This window comes from Antechinus flavipes, chromosome 2 (genome assembly GCF_016432865.1).
Source record: "Antechinus flavipes isolate AdamAnt ecotype Samford, QLD, Australia chromosome 2, AdamAnt_v2, whole genome shotgun sequence".
NCBI lineage: Eukaryota > Metazoa > Chordata > Mammalia > Dasyuromorphia > Dasyuridae > Antechinus > Antechinus flavipes.
Window position 1 is genome coordinate 158130728 of NC_067399.1, and position 15040 is coordinate 158145767.

At 35.6% G+C, this 15040-nt stretch overlaps 1 protein-coding gene across 1 annotated transcript in view; it reads right to left on the reverse strand.

Moving 5' to 3' along the window:
• Window positions 1–15040, reverse strand: part of CFAP61 (cilia and flagella associated protein 61) — a 344569-nt gene that overhangs the window by 244918 nt on the left and 84611 nt on the right. The window contains exon 10 of the mRNA XM_051975854.1: window positions 9538–9695. Coding sequence (XP_051831814.1) covers window positions 9538–9695 — 158 coding nt within the window. The remainder of the gene's footprint in view (window positions 1–9537; window positions 9696–15040) is intronic.

The following is a 15040-nucleotide window of genomic DNA, read 5'->3' on the forward strand; positions in this document are numbered from 1 at the left end:
AACACTCTTTCATATGAGTGGTAATAGTTTCAATCTCATCCTCTGAAAATTGTCTGTTCATATCCTTTGACCATTTATCAATTGGAGAATGGCTTGATTTCTTATAAATTTGAGTCAGTTCTCTATATATTTTGGAAATGAGGCCTTTATCAGAACCTTTAACTGTGAAAATGTTTTCCCAGTTTGTCGCTTCCCTTCTAATCTTGTTTGCATTAGTTTTATTTGTACAAAGGCTTTTTAATTTGATGTAATCGAAATTTTCTATTCTGTGATCAGTAATGGTCTCTAGTTCATCTTTGGTCACAAATTTCTTTCTCCTCCACAAGTCTGAGAGATAAACTATTCTATGTTCCTCTAATTTATTTATAGTCTCGTTCTTTATGCCTAGGTCATAGACCCATTTTGATCTTATCTTGGTATATGGTGTTAAGTGTGGGTCCATGCCTAATTTCTGCCATACTAATTTCCAATTATCCCAGCAGTTTTTATCAAATAATGAATTCTTTTCCCAGAAGTTAGGGGCTTTGGGTTTGTCAAACACTAGATTGCTATAGTTGACTATTCTGTCTTGTGAGCCTAGCCTTTTCCACTGATCCACTAATCTATTTCTTAGCCAATACCAAATGGTTTTGGTGACTGCTGCTTTATAATATAATTTTAGATCAGGTACAGCTAGGCCACCTTCATTTGATTTTTTTTTCATTAATTCCCTTGAGATTCTCGACTTTTTATTGTTCCATATGAATTTTGTTGTTATTTTTTCTAGATCAATAAAATATTTTCTTGGAAGTCTGATTGGTATAGCACTAAATAAATAGATTAGTTTAGGGAGTATTGTCATCTTTATTATGTTCGCTCGGCCGATCCAAGAGCACTTAATATTTTTCCAATTATTTAAGTCTGACTTTATTTGTGTGGAGACTTTTTTATAATTTTGCTCATATAATTCCTGACTTTCCTTTGGTAGATAGATTCCCAAATATTTTATGGTATCAACAGTTATTCTGAATGGAATTTCTCTTTGTATCTCTTGCTGTTGGGTTTTGTTGGTGATGTATAAAAATGCTGAGGATTTATGGGGATTTATTTTGTAGCCAGCTACTTTGCTAAAATTATGAATTATTTCCAATAGCTTTTTGGTAGAATCTCTGGGGTTCTCTAGGTATACCATCATATCATCTGCAAAGAGTGATAGTTTGGTTTCCTCATTGCCTACTCTAATTCCTTTTATATCTTTCTCGACTCTTATTGCCGAGGCTAGTGTTTCTAATACGATATTAAATAATAATGGTGATAGTGGGCAACCTTGCTTCACTCCAGATCTTACTGGGAAAGGTTCCAGTTTTTCCCCATTGCATATGATGCTTACTGATGGTTTTAAATATATGCTCCTGACTATTTTAAGGAAAAGTCCATTTATTCCTATGCTCTCAAGTGTTTTTATTAGGAATGGATGTTGGATTTTATCAAATGCTTTTTCTGCATCTATTGAGATGATCATGTGGTTTTTGTTTGTTTGGTTATTGATAAAGTCAATTATGCTAATAGTTTTCCTAATATTGAACCAGCCCTGCATTCCTGGTATAAATCCTACTTGGTCATAGTGTATTATCCTGGTGACAATTTTCTGTAATCTTTTTGCTAATATTTTATTTAAGATTTTAGCATCAATATTCATTAGGGAGATTGGTCTATAATTTTCTTTCTCTGTTTTCAGCCTACCTGGTTTAGGTATCAGTACCATATCTGTGTCATAAAAGGAGTTTGGTAGGACTCCTTCAATCCCTATTTTTTCAAATAGTTTATATAACATTGGAGTTAATTGTTCTTTAAATGTTTGGTAGAATTCACATGTAAATCCATCTGGTCCTGGGGATTTTTTCTTAGGGAGTTGATTGATAGTTTGTTCTATTTCTTTTTCTGAGATGGGACTGTTTAGGATATTTACTTCTTCCTCTGTTAGTTTGGGCAAGCTGTATTTTTGGAGGTATTTTTCTATTTCATTTAAGTTGTCGAATTTATTGGCATAAAGTTGGGCAAAGTAACTCCTAATTATTGCTCTAATTTCCTCTTCGTTAGTGGTGAGTTCTCCCTTTTCATTTTTAAGACTAACAATTTGATTTTCCTCTTTCCTTTTTTTAATCAGATTTACTAAGGGTTTGTCTATTTTGTTGGTTTTTTCATAGAACCAACTCTTAGTTTTATTAATCAATTCAATAGTTTTTTTACTTTCAATTTTATTGATCTCACCTTTTACTTTTAGAATTTCAAGTTTAGTGTTTGACTGGGGGTTTTTAATTTGTTCCTTTTCTAGCATTTTTAATTGCAAACCCAATTCATTGACCTTCTCTTTCTCTATTTTATACAAATAGGCCTCTAGAGATATGAAATTTCCCCTTATTACCGCTTTGGCTGCATCCCATACATTTTGGTATGATGTCTCATTATTATCGTTTTCTTGGGTGAAGTTATTAATTATGTCTATGATTTGCTGTTTTACCCAATCATTCTTTAGTATGAGATTATTTAGTTTCCAATTATTTTTTGGTCTACTTCCCCCTGCTTTTTTGTTGAATGTAATTTTCATTGCATCGTGGTCTGAAAAGGATGCATTTACTATTTCTGCCTTACTACATTTGAGTTTGAGGTTTTTATGTCCTAATATATGGTCAATTTTTGTATAGGTTCCATGAACTGCTGAAAAGAAAGTGTATTCCTTTCTGTCTCCATTACATTTTCTCCAGAGATCTATCATATCTAGCTTTTCTAGTATTCTGTTTACCTCTTTGACTTCTTTCTTATTTATTTTCTGGTTTGATTTATCTAATTCTGAGAGTGCAAGGTTAAGATCTCCCACTATTATAGTTTTACTGTCTATTTCTTCTTGCAGCTCTCTTAGTTTCTCTTTTAAGAATTTAGATGCTACCCCACTTGGTGCATATATGTTTAATATAGATAGTGCTTCATTATCCATGCTACCCTTTAGCAAGATATAGTGTCCTTCCTTATCTCTTTTAATTAGGTCAATTTTTGCTTTAGCTTGATCTGAGATCAGGATGGCTACCCCTGCTTTTTTGACTTCACCTGAAGCATAGTAGATTTTGCTCCAACCTTTTACCTTTAACCTGCATGTATCTCCCCGCTTCAGGTGTGTTTCCTGTAAACAACATATTGTAGGATTCTGGCTTTTAATCCATTCTGCTAACCGCTTTCTCTTTATGGGGGAGTTTACCCCGTTCACGTTTATGGTTAGAATGACCAATTCTGTATTACTTGCCATCTTGTTAACCCCGGTTTATGCTTTCCTCCCTTCTTTCCCCTTTCCCCCCCTTCCAAGTATTAAGCTTGTGAGCACCCTTGCTTCTCACAGCCCTCCCTTTTTAGTATCCCTCCCCCCTCCTTAGAGTTCCTCCCCCTATCTTACCCCTTTCCCTCCCAGTTCCCGTATTCCCTTCCCCTTAGCTTATTCCTTCCCTTTCCACTTTTCCCTTCTCACTTTTCAATGAGATGGGAGAAGTTTCACCATAGATTGAATATGTCTTAAGATTTTTCACTTAAAGCCAATTCTGAAGGCAGTAAGATACCCACTATATTCATCCCCCTCCATTCTTTCTCTCAGATATAATAGGTTTCCTATGCCTCTTCATGAGATGTACTACCCCCACTTTACCCTTTTTCTGGTACAATGTCCTTTCCACATCAATTTCTAGAACAAGGTATACATGTATTCTTTATACATCTATATAGTCAAAATATAGTTCCCTAGATTAATCTTTACCTTTTTAGATTTCTCTTGAGTTCTATATTTGTAGATCAAACTTTTTGTTAAGTTCTGGTTTTTTCATCAGAAATAGATGAAATTCGCTTACTTCGTTGAATGTCCATCTTCTTCCCTGGAAAAAGATGCTCATTCTCGCTGGGTAAGTTATTTTTGGTTGCATACCAAGTTCCTTAGCTTTTCGGAATATCATATTCCAGGCCCTTCGATCTTTTAATGTGGATGCTGCCAGATCCTGGGTGATCCTTATTGTGGCTCCTTGATACTTAAATTGGGTTTTTCTAGCCGCTTGCAATATTTTTTCTTTCACCTGAGGGTTCTGGCATTTGGCCACTATATTCCTTGGTGTTTTGATTTTAGGATCCCTTTCAGTGGGTGATCGATGAATCCTTTCAATGTTTATTTTTTCCTCTGTTCCTATGACTTCTGGGCAGTTCTCTTTGATAATTTCCTGGAAGACAGTGTCCAGGCTTTTTTTTTCATCATGTTTTTCTGGGAGTCCAATGATTCTCAGATTGTCTCTCCTGGATCTGTTTTCCAGGTCTGTTGTCTTCCCCAGAAGGTATTTCACATTTTTCTCCATTGTTTGATTTTTTTGGATTTGCTTGACTGATTCTTCTTGTCTCCTCGAGTCATTCAATTCCACTTGTTCAATTCTGATTTTCAGTGAAGTATTCTCTTCACTCACTTTTTTAAAATCTTTCTCTAATTGTCCAATTGAGTTCTTTTGTTCTGTGGAATTTTTTTCCATTTCGCCAATTTTGTTTTTTAGAGAGCTGTTTTCTGTTTCCAGTTCACTAATCCTATTTTTCAAGGATTTTACTTCTTTATCCACTCTCTCTTTAACTTTCTCCAGACTCTTTTCCCATTTTTCTTCTAGCTCCCTTGTGAGAGCCTTTTTAATCACTTCTATGAGGTTCATCTGTGCTGAGGAACAGCCGATCTCCTCCTTTGGGGAATCACCTGGGGACTGCCTGTTTTTAGTCTCCTCAGGATTTAGAGTCTGCTCTCTATCTGTATAGAAGCTGTCAAGGGTTAAAGTCCTCTTCAGCTTCTTGCTCATTCTGTCTATTAATCAGAGATAAACTACCAAAGAAAAACAGAAAAAAACTGGAGTCTTTCTTTGGGGGAGGGGCTGGGTGTGTTATCGAGCTTCCTCTACAGACTGCAGGTGGCAGCAGTGAGGCACTAGCAGGACTGTGCTGCGCCTGCGCTCTGAGATCCCAGAGCGTGCTGAGTCACTGAGGGGGGGGGGGGGGGGGGGGGGGGCAGGTCCTGAGAGACTTCAGCTGTTTGCGGTTGTATTCTTCAGCCCCGGTGTTTTTAGCTTTTCTGCTGGGCTGTTGACTTGCTGCGGAGGAAATTATCCAAACCTGTAGCGAAGCTCTCCCTGCAGAAACGGCTACGATCACTCTCCACCCCCTCTCCAGTCTGCTCCCGTGCTCTCACTGCCGCTGCCCTCAGCCTGTGCCCGATCTAAAACCGCCCCAGCCCTCCAGTAAAGACAGACCTTTCTTGGCGGATCTCAAGGATGGCTTCTCTTGGTAACTATTTGTGGGTTTTTTTCAGTCAAGCATTGATTCAGAGGCTTGTAATGAAGTGGATAGTGAGAGAAAGCGCGGAGCTTATGCAACTGTGAGCCTCCTCTCCGCCATCTTAACCGGAAGTCCCATCATTGACTTTAAAGGGAGAATGATAAAGGTCAAAAGCTGGAGTTAAGAAAATAAGAGGTAAAGACATCTATTGTAAAAAGCATTTTTTAGTTTTTAGGTTTTTTTAGTTACAAAGGGTAAAAGAGAACAATGGGGGATGGAAAACATCAAGTTAAAGTTTTTTTTAGGATAAGGGAGACATGGGTGTGTTTATTAGAAGAAAGGAATGAATTAATAGACAGAGAATATTAGATGGGGATGAGAAGGAATCTGTTACATTAGATGGAATGGAAGAGGAATCACTGATTCAGGCAATTCAGGAATACTGAGGAGTAAGGGTACCTCATCAATCAAGAAATAGTGGAAGATGGTATATAAATGATATAATATGAGGGAGCTAATAATGAATGACCCCATTTTTTCCTGCAAAATATGAGGCAAAATTCTCAGCTAAGAGGATGAGAGAAGGTGAGCCATGGAAGATTTGAGGAGGGATGAATAGGTTTGGAAGAGACTCTGTAATTATTGTTGTTGCTTATCCTTCATTCTCAAAGAGGACTATGACATCATGAAGGTAATGCTATGACATAGAAGTGAATTGGGTTTAGGTGAGGTGCAAAGTCACCCGCCACGCTTTCCCCTCTAAAGCCATCTGGATTCAGTGGCAGGATATAGATCAGGAGGACTGGAGATGGCCCTGGATGTGGTGGGAGACCTTGGCCTTTTTAAACTACTGTCCTCCCCAGGTCTTACTTTGAGTGAGAGGAGAATGGAATAGTGAGTTGAAAACGGCAGTAGAAGAATTTTAGAAGGATAAAAGGGTTGCCTGAATTACTCAGGTAAGGTTATGTACATAACTTAAATTTATAATGAAATGATTATCTCCACCTTCCTTCAGTAACATGTATAGGAGCAAAGGAAGCAAAAGATGGGAATGATATCAAGGCTGAATCTTGGGAAAGGGCAATCAGGGAAATGATAAAGAGATTAGGAATTCAAGAGAGGAGATTAGTTTATTATGAGATAAACATAGGGAGAAGAGGAGAGGATGGATAGTTTAGTGGTGATTGCCTAGGAAGTATTCCAACTCTCCTCTGGTAAACCAACGGGAATGAATGAAGGTATAGCCAATGTCAGAAAGGGAAGCCAAGATTCAATAGTAACGAAAAGATGGAAAGAGGGGAAGGAGGAGAGATATATTGAAGGGAAGATTTTCCCTATGAAACTGAGAAAAATGATTCTTTCTTTCTTATATTAATAATCAATTACTGAATTAGGCTTAAAGGGTTTTTCACTTCCTCATTCAGAGGTTAACCATTGTAGGAAATCTTGGAAAAAACTTACCCAATCAGGCTGAGAGAATTAGTGAATTCTTGTGGATTCTGTTTGGTCAGAAGATCTGGGACAGAAGTGGATTCCCTCTTTGATATATATATTGATAAGTCTCTTTGACCAAGACTTGGATGATACAAGAAAAAATTAGAATAAGCCCATATCTTATTATAATACTCATTTTCTCAGAGTTGATTGTCACCCTTAGGAATACCTACTTTCCAAGAGCATCTAAATTATGAGCCCACCACCATAAGGATCTTTGGCACTCAAGAGTGCCATTGTCCTCTTTTATTAATAAAAATGCCAATAGTATTAATAAAATGATTAATTCCTCAGAAACAATGTCGCTTGAAGTTTTAAAACATCACAAGGCATTACTGAGGATGGAGCAGAAAGGGTAGGCAGAATTTTGGGGTGGGAGGGTTAAGATAGATGGAAATAAGGAACTGGATATTGGGTGACTGGGAATGGGGTCTGGCTGATCATCTACTACAAAGTTTATCCAAGTATTTTTAGATACGGTGAATCTAGTTACAGTAATGAAATTTCTATCTTTTCAGCAAAAGTTCTTTCCCATCTAAAGAGATTCTTGTTCTATTTGGCCTGTGTTCTGAACATTCTCCACAAGTGGCAAATACATTTGGCAAAAATCTATTTTCCTGTTTTATGTTTCACTTAATATTAATAATCATAAGATCATTTAATAATGTTATCTCTGTTGTTGCATCAATTTTTTATCATCTTAATAAGTATATATGTTCAGAAGATGCTTTATTGAAGGAAAGCTCTAGACAATCATATACTATTCTAAGCAACAGATATAGCACAGTGGAATCTTGTGTTCTTTGTACTTTTTAGCTCACTATATGCCTTTGAAGATTTGGTCTGCTATAGACTATCATTTACAAAAGCTTATCTGCTCTCCTCTCATGTTCTGAGCACTTAGCATTGTGCCTGGCACATAGAAGGTCCTTAACAAATGTTTATTGATTGATTGATATTTTCATGTATGAGATACATGTATATATTTAATAAATATGTAAATTGGACATCTTAAAACCCATATGAAAATAAGTGGTAATGATGATGATGATGATGTACATACCCTACAAGCCACAATCCACCCTTGTGGAATATCTTCCCTTCTTTAGTTCAAGGCTGTCCTTGATGTCTACTTCCACCAGATTTTACCTTTTTAAAAGTGCTACAGATAGGGCATGATCTTAAATTCTTCCTGTGGGAGGGGTAGTACTTCATTTCTGGGTCATAAAAATATAGTGCTTTAAAGAGATGATAAAATCCAAAACATAATAAAATATTTTTATGCACTGAATTCTTTTAATTGCTTTAGTTAGTAAAAAATGAGCAGGGAATGTGAGTAAATCAACAGAGCAATGGGTGTAAGAGAAAATTCCCCTCCCTAAAATAATGAGCACAACCAGGATATATTAAGAAAAAGTGAGGATCCTTTCCCTTTAATTCTGAATTCCCAGGGACTATGTATCCTCAATTTTATCCCAGTCATTTTATACTTTGCTGCTAGTGCTCTAACCTCCAGACCCAACCTCAAGAGACCATGCTTGTTCTGTCTGAAACCTCTGGGATCATATGTCCTCATCTTCACCCCAACTATTTTCTACCATCCCATTTCTAGGAACTTATCCCACTCTCCTCTTGCTCTAAGAATTGTAATCAAGCAAACACCATGTTCTCCAGAAAGGGTATGTCAAAGGACTGCTCTATTTTTATTATTATACTCACAGAAAACTCTCTAGCCACCATTCCCCCATATGTATTGACTCTGTCTCTTACAAGTAAATTCAATGAGAATTGAGACCAAATCTCATTTGTATTCTAGTAGTTATCCCTGTGCTTGCAAGGTGCATAGAAATAATTTAATAAATGCTTTTTCATTCATTCATCCATTTGCTTATTCATTCCCGATGTTGTTAGGTAGGATAGGCATCCATTTTTAATGGTTACTTGTCAAAATGGAAACAAAGTCCCTGGAAAACACTTTATGTAAGATTGATGTCATGTTAGGGACCCCAAAGAAGTTGAGGCAGGCCTGAGCGGTGTTGAAGGTAAATAAACATCTAATATGGCTGTGGCTGTAAAAAAAAAAAAATCCATTGTGGTCAGCACTGTGAGACAAAGATAAAACAAGAGGTGACCAACAAGAGTAAAAATTTTCTATGTGATGAAGAATATAATAAAGTGAAAGATACATATAGATCTATATCTATAGATCTATAGTAGTAAACTGTTCTAGTTTGTTCTTTTCTATGATTTTGGTTGTAGAAAAGAGGAAATTATATTTTATCTAAAACACTATTTGTTGATAGAGGAAGCATTATATTGTGTCATTGACAGGGAATGGATTTGAGAGTTACATAATATTGAATTTCTCAGATGTTAAATTGGCTCTGATAGGATGAGACTAATAAAAATCCTGCAAAATGAAGAAAAATAGATTTATTCTGGAGTATAATGAACCACATTAGGAGGTAATGTTTTGTCCTGGACTGGAGGTCTTCAGACAAAGACTGGATAACCACTTGTTGTATGGATATCTCTAAAGGGGATTCTATTCAGATCTGGGTTGGACTAAATGGTCTTGGAAGTCCCTTCCAAACTGCAATTCTGTGATATTTTCCCCAATATCTTTTTGGGAATTTTAAATTCTAGAATTACTCTATATAAGAATTTCATGGCAACACCTGTCATAAAATATGAATCTATTATATAGAAAATCAAAATAACAATACTTGCCTTGTTTCGTATTTATCATCAATACAAAACAGCTGGATACAGAAAGCAGATGAAGCACCTTTGTATAAAGGACGAAAGTCTTCATCATCAATTGTTAGGCTGACTTGAGATATTTTTATAACATCAAGTGACACTTCTGAAGCAGATTTTTCCTCTTCCTAGGGCAAAAAAGAGGCAAGGGACCAAATGCAAGTCATATTTCTTTTCCTCAATTTAATGAGCTCTTGCATCATCCCAGCATTATTGTATTACAAGTACAGGTGTGAACTTTTCACCTGGGAGAACCACACATTTTGAGATGAGCTTGAATTGATAGAGGAATACTTAATGAGATACACATATTTTAGAAGGTGAGTAATTCAAATATATAAAGGTCATAAAACTAATTTCAAATGGATATTAAAAATCAGGATATTATATAAAAAACAAACTTCCCTAACTGTCCAATAATATTTCCATTATAAATTCAATCATAATAAAATGTTACTAGTTGACCCCACACTTGGAGAGGGTACAGTAGCACTGAGCAACAAGGACTTTTGGCCGCTTATAGCCCTCAATGGGGAATTAAACAGGGAAAGTCTAGGTTTAAGTTAGGACTAGGATTTCAGTTTGGAACTCCCATCAATCAATTAATGCTATCTACTATATACTCATACTATGGTATTAGAAGAAGATTCAGAAGAAATATATAGCATGATCCCTGTTCATGAAGCTACACTCTCACTAGAGAGACAAATGTAGAACAATGAATACTAAATTTCTGAGTAGAAACTAGAGAGTTTTCAAGGCTTACAATTTATGTCCTGACTATTATTTATTTTCAGATAGATAGCACAATGGATAGCGTTAGACTTAAAAGTCAGGATAACTTGATTTGAGATCTCATCTCAGACACTTACTAGCTATCTGATCTTGACCAAGTTACTTAATTTTTCACTGCCTTAGTTTTCTTATGTGAAAAAATGGGCAAAATAATAGCACCTAATGCACAGGTTTGTTTTAAATAAAGATCCAATGAGGAAATGTAAGTAAAATGCTTTGCAAATATTAAAGCATTATACAAATGCTATAATTTGTTCATAATTTGCTGAAGACCTACTATATTGAAAATGTTGGGTATTTTATGGGATATAAAGAAAGAAGACATAGTCTCTGCCTTCAAAGAAGTTGCAATTTAGTAAGGGAGATAAATCACATACATTTTTTTAAAAAGATAACATAAGGTAATATGAATCACAAGAATTTGGAAGAAAAATAGCTTCATGTTAATGATGAAGAAAAATTTCATAGTACTGGCAGATAAGCAGGACCTTGAAATCTATGTGTCATTTTCACAGGCTATGTCCTCTTACATCTCAGATCTCAGAACAAGTTCCAGAAAGTAATGAACAGATTTGAAATGCAACTGATCTGCCTCTAAGAAGCTTTTACAGATTCAGCCTTTACCTTAACATCTGCTTCTCACTACCCAGAAACAGTTCTAAATACCACTACAGGACACAGGACATCTGGGGAAGGACACATAATGATGACCACACACACTCTCCTCCAGCTGTTTTTCTTTGGGTAGGTGAACAATGGAAGGAGACAGAAATATCTATGTCAAAAAGAATTTTCTCCTTGGGAAAAAGGCTTTATAGTTACACTTTTCTATGTTCTAGAAATTCACCTAATTTTTACTCTTATTCCATGGGCAGAAGGCACCCAAATCAACTAAACTAAACAAATCTATATTAGCATCAATAACCTCTTCCTCCTATTTAAATATTTCCAGTAAAGAGAAAACACTGCTACAAATCAACCTAGTCTGGCCACTTGTTATTCACAACCTCTTGACTGACTCAAGTCAGCTACTTTCAGTCACTAACTAGCCATAGGGCTGACCTCTTCTTTGGAAATGTAAAGACTACTAGATAGTGATAAGAAGAAAAGGCAAAACTTTTGGGAAAGCCACATTTAGGGGGCAAGAAAAATAAAAGTCTATGAAAAATATAGAAAGGTAATCAGAAAATTAGGAAGAGAACCAGGATAGGAAAGAGGGAGTAGTCAAACAATAAAAACCAGAGTGGTTGGAATCAAAATGACATATTCCCAGGAGATAAGTACTTTTGAAAGGTCCAACATCTTTTTAAGAGAGAGAGTCTGGGAAAAATCTCCATCCTGACAATGACTACTGACCTGGTATAATCATAAGAAAATTCATAGTATACAAAGAATTTCCAAAATAGAACACAACATTTATTAGGTAACATAAGACATATGAATTTGAATGTAAACATTTTTCTAATACAAAAATTAAAATGAAAGTGATAATTTCAGTTAGAAATAAGGATTTTGTGCTTAATCTTTATAAGCTCATCTGTTTCTCCTTCCAATATCATTAAAACTGCAACTATATGAGAGTAATATCCAATTGTTGGAAAGACTAGCCAATGACTATAAATTTAGATAATACATTGTCAGTAGCATAAGGTGATTATCAGGACACTACATCTCTGAAATTTGTGATTTGAACCCAGTCTGATCCATCCCAATGAAGTCTGCTAATCGGTTTGATTGCTATCAGCCAAATGATAAAAAAGCCAAGAAGGGAAATTGCTTTCATTTATTTTCTGAGCAAAGATTCCCTCTGGCTACTAGCTCTGCCTCTGACTGAGTATAAATAGAGGATAAGGACAGAAATATAGTAGGAAGAGCAAAGAAGATTCTGCAAAAATGATAATGTGGTAAGTCTAGGACTGGAAGGATGTATTGAAGTACTACTTCCAGATACATATTTGCCTTTGAATCTTAAATTCTTTTCTAATTTAATCTGTATGGTGTTCTCTATCAAACTGCATTGGTGACCTTGTTTCTCACTTTACCCTGCTCTCCTGCCCACAAAGTATCACACAGGTGTCCTTTTAGGGTGAACATTACTCAAGACTATATCTTCTCTTTCCCCCCACCTTGGAAGTCTCAGCAGCTCCTTGAGTTATAGTATCATCTCCAGAATACTTCAAAGCAATATATCCATTTCTAACTTTTCTCATGAACTCCTATCTTATATCATCAATTGTCTACTGAACATCTTCTGAATATTCCATAGGCATCTCAAACTCATATGTCCAAACCCTACTGTATAGGGTTGCTACAAGGTTCAACAAAACAATACAGGGCTTCCCTATGTAACATGCTTAAGAGTTGCCCTTTCTGATGCTGGTCAACCATATAGGAGCTTTGGGGATCTAACATCTAGCCATGTGGTGACACAACACTGAAAGAACTCAGTATTTTTTTTGCTTACTCCTCCTTCTACCTGATAATAGTAGCAGGATGGTAGGGTGCTATATCGAGAGTCAGCTTCTGGCTCAGTCTCTTAATTCAAGTCCATTGTGGAAAGTAGCATTCAGTTTCTAGACATCTTGTGAAGAAATAAGTAGTAAACTGGGCTATCTTCTTCCACTCTGCTACCACTATCAGCAAACTAAGCTTGCACCTAGGCCCCCGACTTTGTAGGCTTTGTGTGTTTTTTCCTGAGTAGATGATAGAACATTGTTCTTGAGGTGTACATGGCTAGACTTAGAAAGGATCTTGTGAGTTATAAAAGTCCAAAGATATTGGGTCCAGTGAAAGAGCTTACTCTTGGAAAAATCAACTACCAAAGGAGTCCAAACTTCTGACTTGCTTGAAATTATAAACTTTGGGGAAACCATGCAAAGCCAGAGTGAAATGTAAAATTCCTAATAAGAAATCCTGTGAATTGCTTCATATTTAGATGGTAATAATGATCAGCCTCCAACCTAGGTATAAGAGTCTAGCATTGCTACTTATTTGTTTAGTTTAAGTTTTACCATTTCTTTGCATTACCAAAAAAATACCTGGCCCATATAAAGAAGAAGAAAAGGAAGAAGAAGAAGAAAAAGAGAAAAAGGAGAAGAATAAGGAGAAGAAAAAGGTGAAGAAGGAAGAGAGGTGCCTGTACCCATTCTTCCTATGAATGCTATGTGTACTTAAAAAAAATATGCCCCAAGTTTTGTAGTTATTATTCTTAATGTGCCATTTTAGTAAATGCCATTGCTATGATCTAATTGTGGTTTTAGCTATCAGTGGGGTAAAATAATGAGCTATAGTGTTAAAAGTATGGACTCACAAAATATCCTTAGAACTCGGTAGTAATGGTTGCCTTCTGGGCACCTAACCCATAAATATAAGTTCAAGTTGGGGATAGTAACACAGGGAGAGGGGTTAAATTTGTATACCCTATGTTTAAGGAATAATGCCTGGAATAAAGTAGGTACTTTAGAAATATTAAATTGAATTATAAAAAACTGACACAGTGACAGTGTTTTAAAGTTTGCATAGCACTTTATATATTTCCTCTCATTTGAACCTCAAAAGAACCACAGAAGCAGGTATTACATGTATCATTAACCCTATTTTATGTGATGAATAAACTGATGGTTTCACATCTAGCATCAGAATTTAATAAAAGCAGTTGAGATTATGGTGCTTTAAAGTTAACAAAACACTTCACATCCACCATCTCATTTGATCCTGCACTACTTATACTGCTCTCATGTCACCTAGAACAAGACATTTAAGCTTCCTGAGTCTCAGTTTCCTCATTTGTCAAATGAAAGGATGACCATAGTCTCTTTGAACTCAAAAACTCTGATTCTCTGATCCTAGTGACTATAAAACCAGGCCTCTTAAATAAACTAATCCAATTATAACAATAGGAACAACAAGACTTTTTTTCTTTTGCCCTACAAACTATATATACAATCTTGCAACAAATAATACAATGTCTTTGCAAGTTGTAACTTTTGTGGCTCTGATTATTTTATCTTTGATACTTAAGTCTATTTTTTCCCTTTTTCTTTTACCTCTCTGGAACATGGAAATACCTTTAAAATCACAGGCAGGATCAAGACAATTATCTAAGACCAATTCTAAAGGACCCATGATTGGAAAATGCGATCTGCTTCTAAAGAGGGAACTGTTGAACTCTGAGTGCTTATGGAAACATCCTTTTTTTCCACTTTCTTTGTTTCTCTTGCTTTATTTGGAAGAATTATTTTCTTCTGTAATATGCCTAATATGGAAATACATTTTGTATGACTTCATATCTATTTAGCTATATGTTTTATATATATATATATGTGTGTGTGTGTGTGTGTGTGTGTGTGTGTGTACACACACACTCGTATACATATACATAAATAATCAATAACATGTCGCTTTTTTCTTAAGGGTGGGAGAAAAGCAAAAAGTAGGAAGAGAATTTAGAACTCAAACTTTTTTAAAATGAATGTTAAAAATGTTTACATATAATTGGGAAATATTTAATGAAATAAATTTTTATATAAACCATAGGAGACCTGTGGGAGGAAGTACTACAGGATAGTAGTGATTTAGTGTTATATTTTCACAAATCATTTTAATAATAGTCATTTACTTAAAATTTTACCATTAACATTTTAAAAATCCAATAAATCAAATGCATCACAGAAATGTC